The sequence below is a fragment of the Channa argus genome, chromosome 7, assembly GCF_033026475.1.
Source record: "Channa argus isolate prfri chromosome 7, Channa argus male v1.0, whole genome shotgun sequence".
NCBI classification, from domain to species: domain Eukaryota; kingdom Metazoa; phylum Chordata; class Actinopteri; order Anabantiformes; family Channidae; genus Channa; species Channa argus.
The window spans coordinates 26,151,663-26,172,470 of NC_090203.1; the positions used below are offsets into that span (position 1 = coordinate 26,151,663).

Below are 20,808 nucleotides of genomic sequence, written 5' to 3' on the forward strand. Positions count from 1 at the left end.
TGGAGATAAAGTTAGAGAGGCCAGATTGAGGTGGTTTGGAAACGTTCAGAGAAGACATTGTGAATATATCGGTAGAAGGATGCTGAGGTTGGAGCTGCCAGGCAGGAGGTCTAGAGGACGACCAAAGAGGAGATTTATGGATGTAGTGAGAGAGGACATGAAGTTAGTTGGTGTGAGTGAAGAGGATGCAGAGGACAGGGTTAGATGGAGGCACATGATTCGCTGTGGTGACCCCTGAAAGGGAACAGCCGAAAGGAAAAGAAGAATGTGTAAATATAAACATTTAACAGCTGATCTTCATTTGCCATTTAGTATAGTTTATTTATACAGAGCCTGTTTGGTTCAACATAAAATAGACTAATTGAATGAACAGATTCAGTGCTTGATTCAGATTGGATAGATAACTGCTCCTTAAGTTTCTACTGTATGGAAACTAATGTAATTATATAGAAATTTTAAATTACTATTAAAAGATCACACAGTTTGTCATGAATCTAGCCTCTTCATTTTCCTCTGAAAGTCTACCTGAATGACGCATTTATTTTTAATTAACTTTAAAATGTACAAAATGTTCTTATTGGAACCATGCCCCATTACCCCTCTAGAGGTCCAGCCATCACAGTCTCAAATAATTCTGTTGGAAACACTTTATTGCCCCAGGGCTCAGTTCTTATAACTCTTTGTATTTCACAGAATCACACGAAGTCGAACACATCCATATCCCCCGCAATCCTAAAGATAAAAACACTGTTTTCACAAAGGAAGAAAGTTGTTGTAAAATGCTACACAAATTTAGTAGTAATTAGTTAATCTTTTTTTTTTTTCATTTAATTAATTGGAAACTGAATAAAGTAATTGCAGTAAGACCAGGGTTAGGAAAAAAGCCATTACAGATGAACCTAAGTCAATGTTCCTATCCTAACTTCACGTAGGAAAAGTGTATTACACAAGCTTATTACCAAGGACAATGTAAGTAGATATGAGTATTTATCTAAAGTCATTTTACATACTGCTGTTTTTTGCATTCAGTGTCATACTGTTGCTTTAGTTAGGCTGACAGTAACTTCCTAGCTACTAAACTAAAGGGTTAACAAACTGAGCAAATAAATATAATAACTTCAATATGTGAAGAGGCCTTTTGTTTTCACTCATGATTGATCAACCAATTAAAGCTCATAAAATAATGAAATATATCTGCAATAACTGTCTCGTGACAAAAACCAGTGATTAGAAAGAGAAAGTGATGTAATCTGACTAACATCACTGATAAGTCCGATGTCTATCACCAAGAAATGACTTCAGTTGTTGATCATTATTTTCATTAGGCTGAACATCCTTCTGCAGTTAATATAAATTATATGGTTACATAATTCACATCTGTTTAATCGTGCATTTTTACAAATACTGAAGTCATACTTGAAGTCATAGTATTTGGGCCCAAAAATCTCAGAGATATGATGTCCAACCATATTGTTACACTAGATGGCATAAGACTGGCCTCCAGTACTACTGCAAGGAACCTTGGAGTTATTTTTGATCAGGATCTATCCTTTAACTCACATATAAAACAAATCTCTAGAACAGCCTTCTTCCACCTACGGAACATTGCCAAAATTAGGAGCATCCTGTCTCAAAGTGATGCCGAAAAACTGGTCCATGCATTTGTTACCTCTAGGTTGGACTACTGTAATTCCCTACTTTCAGGATGCCCCAGTAACTCCCTAAAGAGCCTGCAATTAATCAAAAATGCTGCAGCAAGAGTGCTGACTGGAACTAGCAAGAGAGATCATATTTCACCTTCACTAGCTTCTCTCCATTGGCTTCCCATTAAATGTAGAATAGAATTTAAAACCCTGCTTCTTACATATAAAGCTCTGAATGGTCAGGCTCCATCATATTTAGAAGACCTCATAGCACCATATCATCCCAGTAGACCACTTCGCTCTCAGAATGCAGGCCTACTTGTGGTTCCCAGAATTTCCAAAAGTAGAATGGGAGGTAGAGCCTTTAGCTATCAAGCTCCTCTCTTGTGGAACCAGCTCCCAGTTCAGATTCGGGAAGCAGACACCCTCTCTACTTTTAAGTCTAGGCTTAAAACCTTCCTTTTTAATAAAGCATATAGTTAGTTATAGTTATGCTGCCATAGGCTTAGACTGCTGGGGGACCCACCCCCCAATGCACTGAGCTCCTTTCCTGGAGGTTTCTTCCGTTAAAGGAAGTTTTTCCTCTCCACTGTTGCCTATGGCTTGCTCCAGGGGGAATTGTTGGGTTCTCTTTATATATCTTTATAATCTTGACTTTATTCTGTAAAGTGCCCTGAGATGACTTTGTTGTGAATTGGCGCTATATAAATAAAGTTGAATTGAATTGAGTTGAATTGAATTGAACATCTGTTTAATCGTGCATTTTTACAAATACAGATTAATTTTTACAAATACAAATCAGTACCTATAGTTTCAAATGGTGAGAATTATTTTAGTATGAGTGACTGAGATTTCTTGCATGATTGCCACAAAGTTGCGAGCCTTTGTTCGCAAAAACTAAGAGCTGCACCTAAAGTCATTAGTCTTTCAAGCTCCCAAAATTTGTGGCCAACACCACTTTCACTGGGCTCATATGCAAGGGTGATGAGTCAATATACAGATAGGAAGTTTAACACGTGGTGAACTGGTGCACGAAATATAATTTAGAGCTCAATGCACTAAAAAAAACAAAGACAGTTATGGATTTCAGAAAGAAGCAAGCACCACCACATGCACCCCCTGTGTGGTTTCCCAACGGACACTGGTGAGTACTTCCACTTCCTGTGCACTACAATCACTCAGGTCTCCAATAGGAGTAGAACATCAGTTCCCTAACAAAGAAGACGCAGCAGAGGTTGTACTTTCTGGCAGCCACAGAAGTTCAATTCGCCAAAGTTAATAATAGGGAACACTGCCATCATTAAATCCATTCTGACCTGCTCCATTATGTACACTGCCTCCACTTCAAGGACAGGAGTAGACTGCAGTGTATCACTTTCTCTATAGAGAGGGTGTGATCAAATAGGTCCTGCATGACTCCATTGCCATGAAGCACATGGGGAAGATTATGGCTGACCCCTCCCCCTCGGAGACAGTCACTGTTTGAAAAACTTGACAAACGCGACAAATACAGTTTCTTCCTGACTGCTTTGGACTCATCAGTAAATCCCAGTTCCTTCTAATAAAACAGACTATGTCTCCATAGCCCCACTATGATGGCGTCAAATTAATTCTCTGCCTGTGCTGCTTCTTTTTTATATTTTTTACACAAGTCTTAGCACGTAACTCTATGCCTCTATACTGCCCATGTATAGAGTCAGAAATGTCTACTGTCTATTTATCTGACTACTATCCAATAATGTCTTCTGTACATGCTATCTTATGTTTTTTCTCAAATCTTTATTTTATCATAACCTATTTAAAATAAAAACAATATACATATAAACAGTATGAAAAACTCTTACTAGAAGGACAGAATTGAGTACGTCTGTGTTGAGTGGTGACTCGTCAATGCGTCGATGGCGCCGAATATGCTTTCGGGCACTGTGCACCATATTAGAGACTGACAGTTTGGAGATTGGCACTGTTGCTGCTGGCTCGGTCAATTTGGATAAAGCAGAGGTGATGTCATTATTTTCTGTAGAGGAAAAAAAACAGTTAATTTCAATTGCACTAAGCCATTTACTATTATACTGTATTCTATGTATTATGTATTTGCATCATGTATTTCTGAGGGAATATCAGCATTTACAGCTGTAGAGATGGGTAATGGGAGGGTTTATGCAAACATTTTGCAAACACCAGGAAAAACGTACTTGGCTCTATATTTTAGACTGTGGTATACTTATCAACTTTACAGTGAGAGACAATAAAATACTTCTCAGAGTGCTGCCTTTAACCTGACCCTTGCTTTCATCTTCAGTCAATCCTCTTCCAAGAATCTCTTCGGTAGACTCCTTCCTACAGCAGAGCTTAAAGAACTCTGTCAAAAAGTCACCTGCATGGAAAAAAAACAAGTAAGACAAATAAATGAGTTTCATAGTTGTTTATCAAGTCATTTACTAATGTTTATAGATGAGAGAGAACTGATGGTTAATAATCCACATCTGATTGCAGGAAGTGATGCAATATGCTTACGGTAAGATCACACCACTGATCATATCCCATTTATGCTGCAAGTGAACATGGCTAATGAGAATAAATCCTGTTGCTCTTTACCCGCAATCAGTGCCAGTCTACTGCATAATACAAGAGTTTATCATAATATAGGCCAGGACCAAAAAGAAACATATGCTCTGCAAGTTGACGCCGTTAGGTTTGCCAGTTAGCGCAAAGGCATTGCAAGTGAAAGCAAATGTACTGTGAGAAAAGGCAAAAAAATTACAGATGAACAACTAATACAATTAAATTATCTAACACTCCACTGAGTATGTCCTGTATCCTTAATTTGAATTACTCCAGTGGGGTCAGGACAACAGTGCAGAACATCTCCAACTAGTAAAATGATATACAAGAGGTCATTTGGGCCAAATGCAGTCAGAACAAGTTATTTTAAAATCTCACTAGACTGCATTGTTGTTTGTACATATTTGGTTTACCTGTTTGTATTACTTTGCTGATTGCTTTTAACAGTGTGAAAGGCAAATTTCGCTTTAGTCTTTTATCTTAAGAAAAATTTTACAAGTCACTTAGTCTCATGTTGTGCTTAGTTTTTGTAAAGCTAAGACAATATTACACGTTAAAAATTAAAGTTCTATTTTTTACTATTACACTCTTAGGATTTCCTTTCTTTGGTGACTAATGGTGAATAAGTGCTAACATCTGTTTTATGACTAGTTCTATGTTAAAACATGTTTTTTAAAACTAAATTTAACTAAAAGGTAAAGTTCACCATTTCAGTTTGGAATATTTCAATATATTGAAACACCACAGGGTATGGCATATCGTTGGACTTTTTTCAATAAATTACCCTGTGCTTTTTATTTCCCAGATTTATTAGATGCTGACATTTTGTTGTAAAAGTAAACAGATTTATCTTACCAAGTAAACACTGAGGGTTTTCAGCTGTCCTGACTCTGACTGACCAGTAAGGAGCTTGAAGAGGGTCAAGGTCACTGCCAGATCACACACAAACACAAAAAAAAACACGTGGTTAAACAGAAGTAATTTGTAAGACTCCTTTTTTGTAATAATTATGGCCCCTTGACTAAATATATTATAGGCAATTGACAGATGCCTTTCTTAAGCATACCGCATAAAAGACACACATAAAACGGTAGCTAGCTGGTGTTCAGTGTTTCATCCAACACCACAAGTTAACATATAGACCAGAGGAATCAGCGATAGACCAACTGACACTCAAACTAGTAAGTTAGTGTATATCTTGAGTCACAGCTCTTATAGGACTTGTACCTACAAGATGCACATCGCTATTACCCATGTTAAATGAACCTCTTGTAAATGGCTCGGTTTCTCGTTTTGTTTTACCTGGCCTGTCTTAATCTGTGATGCTAGTCCAGAGAGCCAGCTGTAAGAATTGCATCATCCATAACTAGTGTTTTAAAAAAGCTAACTTCACTCCACAAGCACCTAGTGGAACAAATGAGCTACTAATAGATGAAACCCAGGCTGAACGGTTAAATGAAAGCTGGATGGTGCTGAACCCCCTAAGGCAAGATCATCACCAAGAGTGGTTACGGATATCAACCACAGGAAGGAGCAACCATCAGCCATCTCCTCTACATGGATGACATCAAAATGAACAAGAAATCAATCAGTAAAGACCAGGGTCAACTATCCAAGGTATGGCTCCAGATGCAGTCTGTGCAAAGATTCTCCTGAGACAATCGAGCACGTGTCAGCTGGGTGCAAGATCAGGAAGAGTATACATAGAACATCATAACACCATGTATTACAAATATATATTACACAGACAGCCAGGAGCAACATTTGTTAAGATGTTGTAGTAATAGTTGTTGTGAAATGGAGTTAAATTAGATCAAATTACAAAACAATACCCAACTCTACTGAAAATGGCCATTATCTTCTTCTTATCCAATCTGATGCAGCTTGAGAGACTGTACCATGAAGAATAGATTTGTGGTTCAAATTGTTTGAATTATTTAAATAATTTAAAAATGGTAAAGCTTGTAGAAACAGCACATAAGACTTTAAGCTGTTTTTGCTGTATTTCATTAATGATGAACTTATTCCCAAAGTGCAGCCCCTTAAATATCATCCTATCAATATCTCAGAGCAATGGTTGCACACTTTTAGTGATTCCTTCAACAGTGAGTAGGAAACTGGTCCGGTATTAATCTGGTTAGTAAAAACGAAATCGTCTATAAAAAATGAAAATCATTTCTTACATTTATTGTCAGACAGTAATAAGCAATTGAATCTCTATATTTCTTAATACCAGGGTTGTGGCAAGAACTGGATATGTCATAAAAGTCCTCTTTTATTAGAGAAAAACAAAAAAGTCCTCTTTTATAACATAATTACATGTTAGTTTCTGATTTAAAGACGAATACCAATAAACAACAACATGCAACCTTGACCAGCTGACTAGCCTCTCTCTCACAGCAACCTTAATTCTCTCACTGGCTGTATGTCATTGAACTTGTTCCTTTAAAGTTGTGTTTTACTTGAGTGTTTTTGAGTGAGAGTGAGAGTGTGAGTGCCTGAGTTGTAGGAGCCCTGTCTGATTGGCTGGATTTGGGGCCAGTACAGGGAGCTGATTTTGCACTTCCTGGAGATTGAAGCACCTATACTCTGACCCCGGCCTCCAAACCCTTTTAAATTTTGGATAATTGTTATTTGGATTAGCTGTATTGTTGGGCCTGGCGCCATAGTTTCTGTACATTATCTGTACATAGTATTGAAGCTGTTGGGTTGCATTGCAATTTTATTTCTACTGTTTTTCTCTTGTTTTCACATTAGGGAGTTAGGGTTAGTGAGTCTTTTTGTTTGCTTGTTTGTTTCTTCTTCTTAGGGGCTAGCTAGCATTTTCTTTGGAAAATGGATTCTATAGTTTGTTGTTTTGGCAGATCTCTGCATGTGCTTCTCTTATTCTCTTATTAATATGTTCTAATTTTGTCCAGTACTACTGATGTCTTGGCTAAGCTACTGTTATGCCATGTCAAAAGCACTCTATCAATGCAAATATGTCATACTAGGGCTCTCAGAGGACTCTAATCAATATACCCCGAAGACATATTCTAGCTTTCCCCTTTAGATGTATGTGTAGATGGTATTGCTTTCTTAACGTAAAGCCACACGCAAAGGCAAGTAAGAGTGAGTAGAGGTGGAATGTCATAAGAAAACATGAAACATGTCCTTAAGACTGAAGCAACATGACTAACCTTTCTTCGTTTTTTATTTGGATGTTTTCACCTGCTGTGGCTGCCATTACTCCAGACCGTCTAAGGAAATGCTGAGCATACTGCCACCAATACTTTACCATCTTCTAAAAACAATCTTATCCAAATAATGCATTGTAGAATATAGTAGCACAGTCAGTTCCCACACTGGCTTCATACAGACTACAAGTTAAATAAGTTTTCTAAGAATTAATGGAATGGGGGGGGGCACAATTTCATGACACCTGCAACTGAGTGAAACCTTCTTAAAAACAATGTAATGTTTCAAAAAGTGGTCAGATAACGTAAATGTATGTAGTGTACACATTGTTTTTCACGTTTCTTGAGGATCGTGTGATCTTTAATGATTGTCTTCATCTTGCCATTGTTTAATCCAAAGTGGGACCAAGCTTGGAGAGTTGGCAAAGTTTTACTTTACAAGAACCTGGTGCATCTCAGTTTGTTTTTGTTTCACCATTTTGTGTGTGTTTCTTTTTAGCTTCTAGCAATTGGTCTTCATCCGACTTTCTCCCGCATATAACTACAGTTGTATGCTAAACAAAATATTAATACTTGGTGGCAGCATATCAATAACATCTCGCAAATGGGAACTGATTGATAAGTTCATCCCACCCCTACAGTGGAGACAGGTACAGGAATTGTTTACATTGGCTTTCAAGTAAAGATAGGTTTTATATCTAAATAATTCAAATAACTTTACAGTGACATGTATACAGCAAAAAATCTAACGTGACAATTGAGGCAATTAACAAAAGAAGACTGGTTATAGGAGTTCATCGTACAGCAAGATGAAGATACAATCTCACTCACACAACACAGCACTCCAGCTAGTAATCCCATCAGGATTGTTTGGAATCAACTGGACAAAACAGTAAAAGCATAAGATGTCAAATCAACAACTTTCGTCTTGTCCTTTTAGGGGTCGGCACAGCGGAACTTGTGCCACACATTGATTTAACATGAGTTTTTACACAAGATTACCTTCCTTCTGCAACCCTCACATTTTTATCCAGGCTAGGACCAAGGCCACACCTGGTGGGGTGGGATTTGATCCCACTGCTTTCTGTACCCCAACCCCAACCCCAACCCCAACCCCAACCCATTGAGCCACCAGGCCCCAGTAAAAGTAATGCATGTGTACAACAAATTTCTGAAAATCTCTGTCATAATGGTAGAATAAACTATTTATCTACTACTTGATTTCCTTTGTAAAAAGTTTGTGACAAGAGTGTTCAGCTGTTTAATGTTCTTGATTATTCAGATTTAAACTAAATTGTTTTAAATAAAACAACTTCATTATTTAAAGATTTCAAATTAAATAAACTACAACAAAACTAAAAACAAAATGACATTTTGAAAACCTATAATATTCAAAGTACAGAAAAACTGTTCTAGGATAGTATGACTAATGTGTTGTAGTGAAGAGACAGAGACAACCCACAAAAAGAACACTTACCTATAGACATCATTATCCACAACTATCCCTTCTGTCAGATGAGGCCAAGTAGTTGCAAGATGAAGTTCACTAGAGCCAAAACCAGACAAAAATACAGATTTTTTTTATATAGATGTGTGACAATGTAGTTTTTTGTTTGTTGTATTACTTTTATTTAAACCCTTTAAAAAGGAAGATCAAGAGCATACAGAAATATTAATATATAAGAAAAATATAATGCTAATAATGAACCCCCCTATTAATGTAACAAAATCCAAAAAAGATTTCATTGATATCAACATGACCAAAATAACTCTTGTAGGTGTAGGTGAAAAAAAAATACTATGGGTTTTTCTCGTGTACTGGAATCAGCATTAACAAATTTACCTGATTGGCTCCTCACAGGCCCCAAAAGGAAGCTTTCCAAACTCCACCCCTCCTACCTCACCCCCAAGGAGTGTGTCAAAGTCTGGAAAAAAGAAAATAAAAACAGAAGATTTAAAGCTTGGTAACACAGGGCCCAGGCGGTTTTCTTTGCAAGGTTTGAGGACACTAACACCGTGCTGAATAGCTAGATGAATTCCTTCGCCTCAGCCTAGAGTAGAAACCTTTTCTGTTCAACCTCAGGCAGGCTAGTAATTGCCACTTTAATGAAAGCGCGGAACTGGGCTCCTGTAATGGAGTACCAGGGTAACAGCAACAGTAACTGCCTCAAACTGCATTTAATTCATTACTTACTTACTTACTTACTTTTCTCAAAATCTCATTGCACCCACTCACTCTTTTACAAAAACTATTGATCTTGTGGTGACATACGGCAATTGAATTGAAAAAAAATATATTTACTTAGTAGTAAAATTTGAATTTACAATGAAGGAGCAAAAAGCCTTCAGAAAAATAATTCTCTACCCTTCTCTCTTGTTTATCTGAATATAGACATAAAGCTCATACAGATGTTCATTGGGAATAGCAAAGTTTTAATTAACTTATCAAGAGAGATGCAAATTTGCATTAAAATAATTTTTATTATTACTTTTTCATACCTTCCTAACCATTTGTTACTTTTAATTTAATAATATAAAAACAATTGTATCAGCTAAATATGTACTTTTACAGTTAGGTTCAGGGTTAAGTTTGCATCACCTTACATTGAAATGGCTTATAGGGGGATGCAGAGTTATCCCAAAATCTAACATGATAACAGTGCAATAGTTTCCGATTAATATTGTTTAAAATATTTACATGCTGCAAGCTAAAGCAGCAATAGTAGTTTAGGAAGACTTGGTTGTGATGGAGCTAGGTCAAATTTGCATAATATTGCTATAATTATTTTAAAAAGCGTGTGTTGTACAATGTAACATGCCCACCTGGCGGCTGCTGTGGCCATGAATGCTGCTGCCAATCTTGGAGAATGTAGGTAAAACGAATGGCAATGTTGACTGGAGGTAAAGCTGAAAGGGTACAACCCTGAGAAGGAAAAAAAAAAAAAAGAGGTTATTGTCTGGTTAGTGTTTTAGGGTTATGTTATTCCACTACAGTAGTTGTTTATTTTAATGGCGATACCAAATTTAGGGGAAGTTATTCCATCATCATGTACCTGCACACTATTTGCCAGCCTAGTGAAGGGCAGCAAACTTAACTTGTATACAAATCATTTTGTTGATAATGTCACAGGCTGATGTGGTGGGAAAAAAAAATCATAAACTGCATGGACTTTATTATTTGAGCATAAATGGTATACTCTGAGCATGAACTGCATTATTCACTTTCGTATACCTCAGAATTGCTGTTTCAAAGATCAAGATCAATGGCATTTCGGCTTGTCCCTTCAGGGGTTGAAACAGAAAAAAAAAAAAAAAAAAAAAACGTGCGGAACACGTTTTTTTTTTTGTTTTTTTTGTTGCCCTTGGTGGCTGGGTGGGGCCACACCTGGCGGGGTGGGATTTGAACCCGCTGCCTTCTGCATCCCAACCCAATGTTCTACCACTGAGCCACCAGGCCCAGGATTGGCAATGCCTGGATTCAGCTCACTAGATGCTGAGAGTAGGCTTAGAGTGAGAGAAAAGACAGCCCACTGTATGCTGTGTACAAAGAGCAGGCTAGCATGTTGGATTTCTCAAATCAAAAGCTTAAAGCTACAATATACAACTTTAGCTAGCAGTAGCATGATCGCCGCATCACCCGGGTCTACAGAGTCCTTCCTGTCCCTTGTGGGAAACAGCTCGGCTTCATTCTTTATGCGTCCTTTGATTCACACAAAACAAATCTCTAGAATAGCTTCCTTTCAATTGCAGAGTACTGCCATACTTTGGAGCATCCCTTCAAAAAGTGATGCGGAAAAACATCTAGACAGTACTCTGTACCTCCCTAATATTGAAGATCTGCTATTAATCTGCTCTACCCAGTCCTCCATTTCCCCTTTTATGTACTTTCAGGCTCTCCACAGCCCGGCAGGTAATTGTCATAATGGAATTACAACAAATGAGAATACGCTAAAATTCACAAATCAAGTAGAAACCCTTGCTCTTCGAATTAGTAATAAGAGTGAGCCACAACATCCCCTTCAAGACCGTTAAACATTGTTTAACCCCTGGAAGGAAATGGGTCATAAAAGTGCAAACTAATGGGATAAAAGGGACTATTTACTACAAATCTGTGCTTGGCAATTGACAGGTAAAACATAATGTAGACCTGGACAGAGCAACATACATATAAATTATGTAAAACATCTCCTCTTTGAGTATTTTTGTGTCTTACTACATAATACTTACTATCTTCGACTTGAAGATGTCAAGCAGGCCAGACAGGTGGTTGTATTGGCTTGGTACCTTGCGGAGATGGACCATCTCAAAGTCAGTTCGAACACCTGGTCCCTGGCACTCACCAGCATACATCCGCCTCCACTTCTGCTGGACCTGGACAAGTATTGGTATCTGGCTGAATGCACAAGATAAAGAAGAAAAGCCATTAATATAAAAGGCATCAGTGTGTTTGCTCCACATTTTACATTTTACAAATTAGACCTACTGATATTAATTGCACAAATAGGTGCATGTTTGATTAAACAACAGCCCTTTTCTGAAGCAGAACTCTAAAGATTCTCAGACATCCAAATCATGGTTATCCTTCAAGGGCTCATGATGAAAAGCATCATCACATCATCTATCAAACATAGTAAAGACTGTGTTACAGCATGGGCATGTATGGCTGCCAATAGAACCAGGTCACTGGGTTAAAATATCACTGTCAGAGTCGATACTTTTAATGTTACTCCTTGTCATCAGTTTCATAAATTCATATTTGACACCCATAAAAACGTACTGTTTGTGTTTCATGGATGTAAATCAATAAGTGAAACAGCTGTTGAAGTTATCTGCCTCAGAACAGCCTGCATAACACCTTGATGAATCATTTAGGGTAGCATAATATGGATGCTAACATTACATATTAGCATGTCAGCATTTTTACAAACCTACTTTTGCCTTAGTTTTCTTCATCTGTGTAACTTATTAGCTTAGGGAAAGTGTGTAAAAGGCAAGCTAAGGATGCTACATTTAAATAGTTTCCCCCAGTTTTGGTTGGTAAGCATAGTGAGGTGTGTAAGATTGGCTTTAACTTATGTATAAGCTAAAATAAAACTCAAAAGCCATGAAAATATACATGGATGCCCCATAGCACAGGACAGAAAATGCCAGGGGGGTGCTGCTCAAGTGTGGGATTTTTTTTGTGGATGCAGTTTAGCCATAGTAAATTTATTCAATGGGTAACATCCATTTTCAGTAAGCATGTATGATTGATGCTGTCCTCCTTTTTTTTTATGCACATCAAAAAGGTAACCTGCAGTTTAATTTTATTAAGAGTTAGTCCAGAATTATTAAAGCTGTTGCTTAATTTTTTTAAGACAAAATGTTGTTTTCTCTGAGAAGCACATTTTAATTCACTGTGTTTCAAGTTGATTTTAAACTTTGTCTTACCAATGCAATATTTTTTGCTTGTAGTAGCATTAATGCAATGAAGAAACCTATCACAGAGCTACAGTCATAAAAGAGACTTAATCAGTATAATAATAATAATAATAATAATAATAACACTTCTGATTTAATAGAGATTCAGTGTTTAGTGACTTAATCAGGACATTAACACAAAAATGGGCACCAACATGGTCAGGACAGGCTTTGTGTTTACATGCCGGGCCATCTTCTTTGTTAGTGTCAGACAAACAGCATATACTAACTCAACAGCAGTTACTAAATTATAATTGTACACAAGTTTTGTTATTTTATTAACAAGTCATTTAATGTGAGGTCTGTAGTTGTAGGAAGCAAATGCTACAATGTAAAAATAATTACAATACATAGTTTACAAAAAAGCACATTTACAACATGAAGTTGACAAAAAAGGTGCCCTGCATTTAAAAAAAAAAGGGGGTTTAATGAGCAGCCAATATAGCCATATTTGTTTTTAGTTTTTACTAGAAGAAGTGCTGGTAACTAATTGGGATGACATAAGTCGCAATATCATTAATCCTGTCGGAAGTGAACTTCAAAAACAAACGTATTGGCCATGCCATTTCAATATGTTTGGAGGGGACTGTGCATGAATCAAAATATCAGGTGAACATCTATGAAGCAAGAGTCAAATGGAAAAGCTAAGTGCCTTAGAAGATGAAGCTGACTCACCAGCCACTGTTGGCCAAAGAAATGGAGATGGAGCTGAGAAGCAGATTGCATTTGGACTCACTGATGATTGCTTCGCAGTTGGTTCCAGGGGTGATGACCAAAAACTCTCGTAAACCATACCTGTCACCACAGACACATGCTCATCAGCATTAGATTTTCTCTTCTTAGCCATCCTTTTGCCTAGTGAGTGGACAGTTGGATGGTGGTAATGTAACTGAAATTCCAGGCAATTTAACACATCCTTTAGCGATACATCAGTTTAACATGGAGTTACAAGTTCATGTTAATCATTTTTAGATTGGAATTTAGTTTTAGTTTTTTAATTTTGGCTTGATTTTGTTTTCAGCAAAAAACATTCTTTACTTATAACCATAGTAGTTAGATCCCATTTTGTTCGACTTCCTGGTTGGCCAGTGGTCATCTGTATAATATTTGACACATTCAACATAACCCCTAGGTTGCAGGCTGTAAACCAAGAAAAGGCCTGTATCATGCCATCTCCTCTCTCATTTTGTTTGTTGTCTATGCTGTCAGAACAATATCTTAAAACAACGGATGTACCGATCAGCTATAGGTATCGGCCTATATAGGTATTTGCCTTTTTGACTGGCACTGACCTATTAAATGTCATTCGACAAAGGAAGTGGCTGATGTATTGGATCCTCAAACATTAGGCCAAGTTCAGTGTTTTTGTGTGATGCTGCAGCAAGCTGCATCATGTTTGGTCAGAGGCGCTGCTGTCAACTGCAAAAAATTGGAGAAATCGACTTGGGAGGAAAAAAATACGCTTTTTTTGCACAGCAAAGTCTGTACTCCAGATAAAATGGCTCAATGGGAAAATCATCTCTAATGTGTAAAGACCTTAAGGGAGCAAGTAAGTAATGTGTTGACTGTGGCTCTTTTGGTAGAAGAGTCATCCATGAATTGCAGGGTCTGTGAACAAGTTCCTTCTTGCCACATTTTAAAGACACCGATATCGAAATTGCCCCTAATCTACGCTTGTTTAAATACAATCATCTGCTAATCACTAAATGTAAAGTAAGCCAACTTTTAAAATAGAGATAACCTAACCTGAAACTCATTTATATTTAGGTATCTGACGATACCGATTCTAATCTGACAGCATCAGATAAAAGTGTAATGAATGGATGAACTCACCATCTAACCAGACAGTGGGCTCGAGAAGGGAAATCATTATTCATACACATAAGGTCCTGCATTGCCACAGGAAAGGCATCTATACACAAGAAAGAGAGTACGGTCAAACACAAATCATTGGATTGATGCATTCAGCTTTCTGGGTGGATTCAGCTGTTGGTGTGAACGTTAAAATCTTTTCAATGACAAGGTTAATTTGATGAGCATTCAGTCATGGGAGCACCTTCTTCAAACTTGTCCTTCTCGTCATCCGTCTCAAATTCTTGTTTAAAGAAGTGGTGAGTTATGTAGAACCGAAAGTCAGCAAAATGTATGTCCTGAGACTTCTCCTCCCAAGTGCCACTGGTGTATGCACCCTGTGTTCAAATAATTATAACAAAGTGCAGGTTAATTAATTAGTGTCAGAACACTGCTTCTTGGTGCTAATCATATGATTATTTTAAGGTTTAACCTAGTTAGAGCAGAATACCTTCTCCAGGGGCACATTTCTTGCAGAGGTCCCAATCAGCTTCCAGTCATTTAGCACTTCCTCGACTCTGGACACAAACCTTCAAGTAGATAAAATAAGTTTTGCTTTTAGTAGCAGAGATTGGTTTAATAAAATTTTGGGTATACATACACACAATATAAGCCCAAGCACTATTTTTCGACAACCCATATTTTAAATCAACAAAGGTATTAGAACTTGTGATTCACAGATCTTTCCTGTTACCCTTAGGGGCTTTTGTGACATTAATCGTTTCAAAATTAATTAGCTCTAGATGACTACAACTGGTATTAGTATGAATTGTCATATCACAGGCTATGCAATGTCACATAAGGCAAATGAAATCCAACATCCAACAAAATTAGGACTGGAGTATCTTAAATAATTTTGATACCTTAATCGTAACAATACCTTTACTTCCATACCAAGCAAGGAACTTATTTAGACGTCTACAGTGCACATTGTGTTCATTTAATTTTCAATCGAACTTAACGTGGACTGCTCCCATCTAGAGCCTTTTGTTATGCTCATATACTGTTTGAGAAAGCAGGTATATGTGAAACCTTGTTACACATATACATGGCAGAAATATTAGCATTCTCCAGGAGAAATAAGGTTTCTCCAATACCAGCTTTGATGTTTACATGACAGTTAAAAATTCAGCTTTCCTAAGAAAGCCGACTGTAACCTGATTAATACAGTCTATGTAAATGCACTGTGTGATTCTCTGTCTGCAGGTCGTGCTGGCAGAGTGAAGGGCTGTCTAAAAGTGGGGAAGCCACTTTCTCTAAGAGCACTCTCTCATGCATCTTTTACATGTGAACTCTGGACATGTATAGTCTTGACAATATTATGTAAAGTGCCTTGAGATGACTTTGTTGTGAATTGGCGCTTTAAAAATAAAGTTGCATTGAATTAAACTGGACAGCGTCTGGGGAATCAGCTTTGGACATTATGTAGGGTTGGGACATTTTACACATTTAACACACAGTGGGAGATTAACGGAGACATTAGTGAGGGGTCAGTGTGTACAGGATGAAAAGATAGAAAAAAATAAAAATAAATAATGATTTAAAAAACGGTATGCCACAGTTGACAAGGCGCTTTGTTTACAACAAAACTGTGAATTTTAAAATAAAATAAAACATGCGCATGGCAGTTGCCTGATAGAAATGTCATCACTATGCCTATTTGCTCACTTTAAATACTCGCAACAACATAGTACACAAAGGCTCATGCAGGATAATCCCTATTTAAAATGAATAAGGTGGGTAAAAAATTAGAACCACCTCTTCTTATAATGCACTGCAGTATGATTCAGCTACCCACTTCAACTTAAATCAGTTTCAAGCTAATAACTGAGATAATATAACCATATAAAACGTAGAATTCTTGGCAGAGCTGCTGTATTGAATTGGGCAACTGTGGCGCAGGAAGGTGGAGCAGTTGTCCACCAATCTCACAGTTGTTGGTTCAATCACCACCTCCTCCAGTCACATGTCGAAGTCTCCTTGAGCAAGACACTGAATCCCAACTTAGTTGCTCCCAGTGAGCGTTGGCCAGCTGCATAGCAGCTCCCCCATCGGTGTATGTGTGTGTATTTGATTGTGAGTGTGAATGGGTGAATAAGAATTAGTGTAAATCGCTTTGAGTGCAAATAGCTAGAAAAGTGCTATATAAGTGCAGAACATTCACCATTTATTAAATTGCATAGGCGGCCACAATGTTACGCCTGATCAGTATATGCACTTAGAATTTAGAATCAGCTTTATTTAAAGGGCCAAAATATTGGATGAGGAATTACATTTTCATATATAAGCCCACTATTTTGCATGACTCATAAATATTTTAACAAATATAATGCTGGCGTTCCCCCACACAGTAACTTGCTTTAACAAAACACTGCTGTCTGTGCAAAAAATTGTTTTATAATGGATCTCAAAACAAATTTAGGTAGGTCTACAAAAAAAAAAAAAACGTCCTTTAGACACATTCATACTAACAGCTAAATCTGCCACCGCCCACGGCTTATTACAGTCCCGTTGCACTGAATAACAATTTAATTATGACACATATAAGTCCATCATCAACAGACCAACTGTCGTCAATGTTTGTTTACCTTACATAGTGTCCGTGAATAAGTTACTATTGGTAACGTTCTTTTTTTCTAACCCCTCCCTAAAGGGCGCATCCTTGACAGTGTGGGAACAGGAAATAATTCAATAGACATGGTCCGAGTTGTTGACGTTAAGCTACAAAGTGATGATGAGTTCGCCTACCGTTCCCACTCTGAGGCGGTTGTGAAGTCGGTTATCTCAAAAACCTCGGATTCGGGCTGAAAGAGACACCGACACGTTAACATGGAACATACATTAAGACGTACTATTAGGAGAGGCGCACTTAAAACATTCTGGCTGGTTTTCTACACTTAGTTATTTGGCTAAAGAAGACCCTAAATAGGTTCATGAAAGAAACTTACATCACTGTCAGCAGCCATATTCTTTTTTTCCTTGTTTTTTTTTTAACACCCGCATCCGGCGTCTTGTGTTTTGTTTCCGGTAATCTTCTTCTTTATTTTTTGGCGCCTTTGCCTTTGACGTTTGTTGCGTTTGCTCCCTCTTCTGTGTTGTTGACGCATGACTGCAAATATGCTTTAGCTTTAGATTAGTTAAGTCACCCTATATAAGAGACATATAAGAAATAGAACATACAACTAAGAACGATTACATTAAATAAAATGTGATCTGTTCAAGAAGCAAACACACGTCCAATTAGGACTTTCACAGCTTTTCTGTTTGTCATGTATTCTAGAGATTTAGCAATGCTTTAGTTCATTCTGGCATATAACAATATTTATTAGATTTTATTTATTATTTATGATTTTTTTTTATCTTATTGATTCATTGATTTTACTATCCTTCTTTGCTCCTAGGAATTTATCTTTTGGAACTTTAAGCTGTCATATATGTAATATACAATTAAATATAAACGTATTCCTTTTTACTATGCCCAAGGTCCTTTTGGCATGTCATTTTGTACAATTTGATTTTTAATGATCTGTAGAAAGACCTATAAAGCTTAACTTTTGCTATAGACTGTTTATCACTATAGATAAACAGTTGAACAATATTACTATTACTATTACTATTACCTTGATCTGACACATAAAATGGTCATCACACAAAAGCAGCATTCCATTTTACAAAAAGCTAGAAGGTCCGTTGTTCACTGCAGGTGATAGGTACATTTCATCTTTGTGGAGTTTGCAGATTCTTCTAGCTTCCAGTTGTAAGGGTGGTGTATGCAGACCCTTGACAACTACAGGGAGTATTGGTCAAATTGCTGCTTGGTGCATAAAACTGAGGGGACAATACAACAGGACATGCCAATAACAATGAGGTTTACATCTTCATGGAAGTTAAATACTGTGGTCTACGTGTACAATCAAAAAGACTTTACAGGAGAAAAAAGAGTGGTTGGATTTTCAAATGAGTGTTTGGTTTGTTTGCCCACCTCTGTTTGCGTGAAGCATTACTCTGGAAACCATCCAGGAATATCTCCCAGGCAGTGAGGAGTCCTTATTTTGTATATGAAGACGAATATGATTTTGTTGCTTAACAATTAAAGATGGGTGGGGTTCATACAAAAGCTTTTACTTCAGAAGGCATAAAACATTACACAAAACACATTATAGTGACTGTAAATTGTTGAAAATATCAACTTATATGTATGATAAATATTCATTTGAATATATGAACCTAAAATAAACACTCATGAATGAACGAACAAACAAATCATATGGCATATTTGTTTTATCGCAACAAATTAGTCCATGATTGATGTCATTGTGTCACAGTCCTGTCCCCGTGTTTAGTTGTCTAGCTTTATTTCCTGTTTTTGGCTTTTATTTTGCTGCTCCTGCTGTGTCTCCTCCTGATAGTCTGTTTGGTTTCTTTACCTTCCTCCTTTTGTCCTGATTTGTTTCACCTGTTCCCCTGTCCTTTTAGACCCTGCAGTGATTTTTGTAGATAGGAGGTGCATTTTCTTTTTTTTAATCAATTCATTATCTGAACCACTTATCCTGTTAAGGATGAAAAGGTTGCTGGTGCCTTTGCCAGTTTTCATTGGGTGAGGGCGGGGTACCCTTGACAGTGAAGAAGACATATTGAGACAGACAATAATTCTCAATCGCATGAGGTTATAAGGTTTAGTAAATGCACCTTTAAAAGAAACTTCATCTATGTGCTTGACAAGAATACACAAATCATAGGCTCAATATATAACAATATTCGTAATGGCGCCAGCTATTGTAGTGAATTAAACTTGGCTAAATGAGATGGCCCCCACAGAAAACCTGATTCCAATAGCTTTCATTAAAGGACAGCTGCTTTGAATGCTGACAGTGCAGTAAAACAGAACACCCACCAGCTCTTTCATCAAAGAAAAAATTAAATCAACATACATAAGTGGTTGCAAAATCAGGGAGAGTTGGAGCTCAGACAATCTCGCATTTAGGAATTTGTGCAAATAGACAAACACCCACTAGATAGAACATCACAATAAAAAAGAAGTGGAGAAAGGCCTCAGTCAGATACAGTGGGTGAAATGCACTGGTTACTACTTGGGTCTGGAAAAAGTAAAACAGGAGAAAACATACAGTGTATATTTTATATATATAAATAAGACAGTAAGCACTAATCTAACAGACACTGAAGAGGAAACACCCAGAGCCCTTATCCATTAATAACATACCACAACGGAACATTGAGTCTCTGCTCTCTGGTCAGCAGGCAGCTCTCTGAGGACAGGATGTTCTGTGATACCTCCCTCACTGCGCAAGACATTAAGGCTGTCATCACCAGTCTGAATAGAAACAAAAGCCTCGGCATGGACAGTCTGAATGGGGAGTTTTACAAGGCTTTCAAGGATCAGCTTACTCCCATTTTACTGATTCATTACAACCACATGCAGAAAACACAGAGCTCCTCTATCTAGTTCACCTTGGGTTTGATTACTCTGATCTTCAAAAAGAGAGGGGACCAAAAGGGTATAGAAAACTATAGGCCCATCAATTTTCTTATTACAGATTACAAGTTTTTGGCAAAATGAAAACAGAAATTGCATTCAGAAACAGGGTATAATCAAACATAAAGCATGGCAGGAACAAACCCTGAGATACAACACATAAGACATACAGTGCATTCAGAAACTTTCCAGACCCCCTTTTACTTTTTTCAATTTTGTTCTGTTGCAGTCTGATACAATCATTTAATTCATTTTTTTCTCACTAATCTACAATCCGTACCCCATAATGGCAATGTCAAAACTGAATTTTATTAAAAAGAAAAATATCAACAAAAGTATTCAGACCCTTTATTCAGTACTTTGTTAAAGCACCTGGCACAAATTACAGCAAGACTTTTGGATACATCACAACATTGCACAACTGGAGTGAGGGATTTTTCTGCCACTCTTCATTCCAAATCTTCACAATCTCAGTCAAGTTGGATGGGGAGGCATTGGTGGACAGCCATTTTTATCTCTCTCCAAAGATGTTCAATAGGGTTCAAGCAGTGGTGGACATAACAACTTTGTTAGTTGTTTTTTTATAAAAATGAGTTTCAAGCGACACAGGAATTGCTTT

General features: G+C 37.3%; 1 protein-coding gene across 4 annotated transcripts in view; it reads right to left on the reverse strand.

The window, feature by feature from the left end:
* The window catches only part of rab3gap1 (RAB3 GTPase activating protein subunit 1), a 34,943-nt gene extending 17,199 nt beyond the window's left edge, over positions 1–17,744 (reverse strand). For 2 of the 4 annotated variants that reach the window (XM_067511310.1, XM_067511309.1), the window contains exons 1-13: positions 17,644–17,742; positions 17,444–17,499; positions 15,147–15,225; positions 14,901–15,033; positions 14,678–14,756; positions 13,520–13,639; positions 11,612–11,777; positions 10,208–10,307; positions 9,228–9,309; positions 8,862–8,930; positions 5,064–5,137; positions 3,928–4,020; positions 3,488–3,660 (exon numbers count right to left, since the gene is read on the reverse strand). In XM_067511310.1, the coding sequence (XP_067367411.1) occupies positions 3,488–3,660; positions 3,928–4,020; positions 5,064–5,137; positions 8,862–8,930; positions 9,228–9,309; positions 10,208–10,307; positions 11,612–11,777; positions 13,520–13,639; positions 14,678–14,756; positions 14,901–15,033; positions 15,147–15,225; positions 17,444–17,499; positions 17,644–17,661 (1,242 nt within the window). In that variant the 5' untranslated portion in view covers positions 17,662–17,742. Of the gene's footprint in view, positions 1–3,487; positions 3,661–3,927; positions 4,021–5,063; positions 5,138–8,861; positions 8,931–9,227; positions 9,310–10,207; positions 10,308–11,611; positions 11,778–13,519; positions 13,700–14,677; positions 14,757–14,900; positions 15,034–15,146; positions 15,226–17,443; positions 17,500–17,643 lie in introns of those variants that run through there. The other 2 variants (XM_067511311.1, XM_067511312.1) reach the window with 2 other exon arrangements.
* Positions 17,745–20,808: the final 3,064 nt, after the last annotated feature.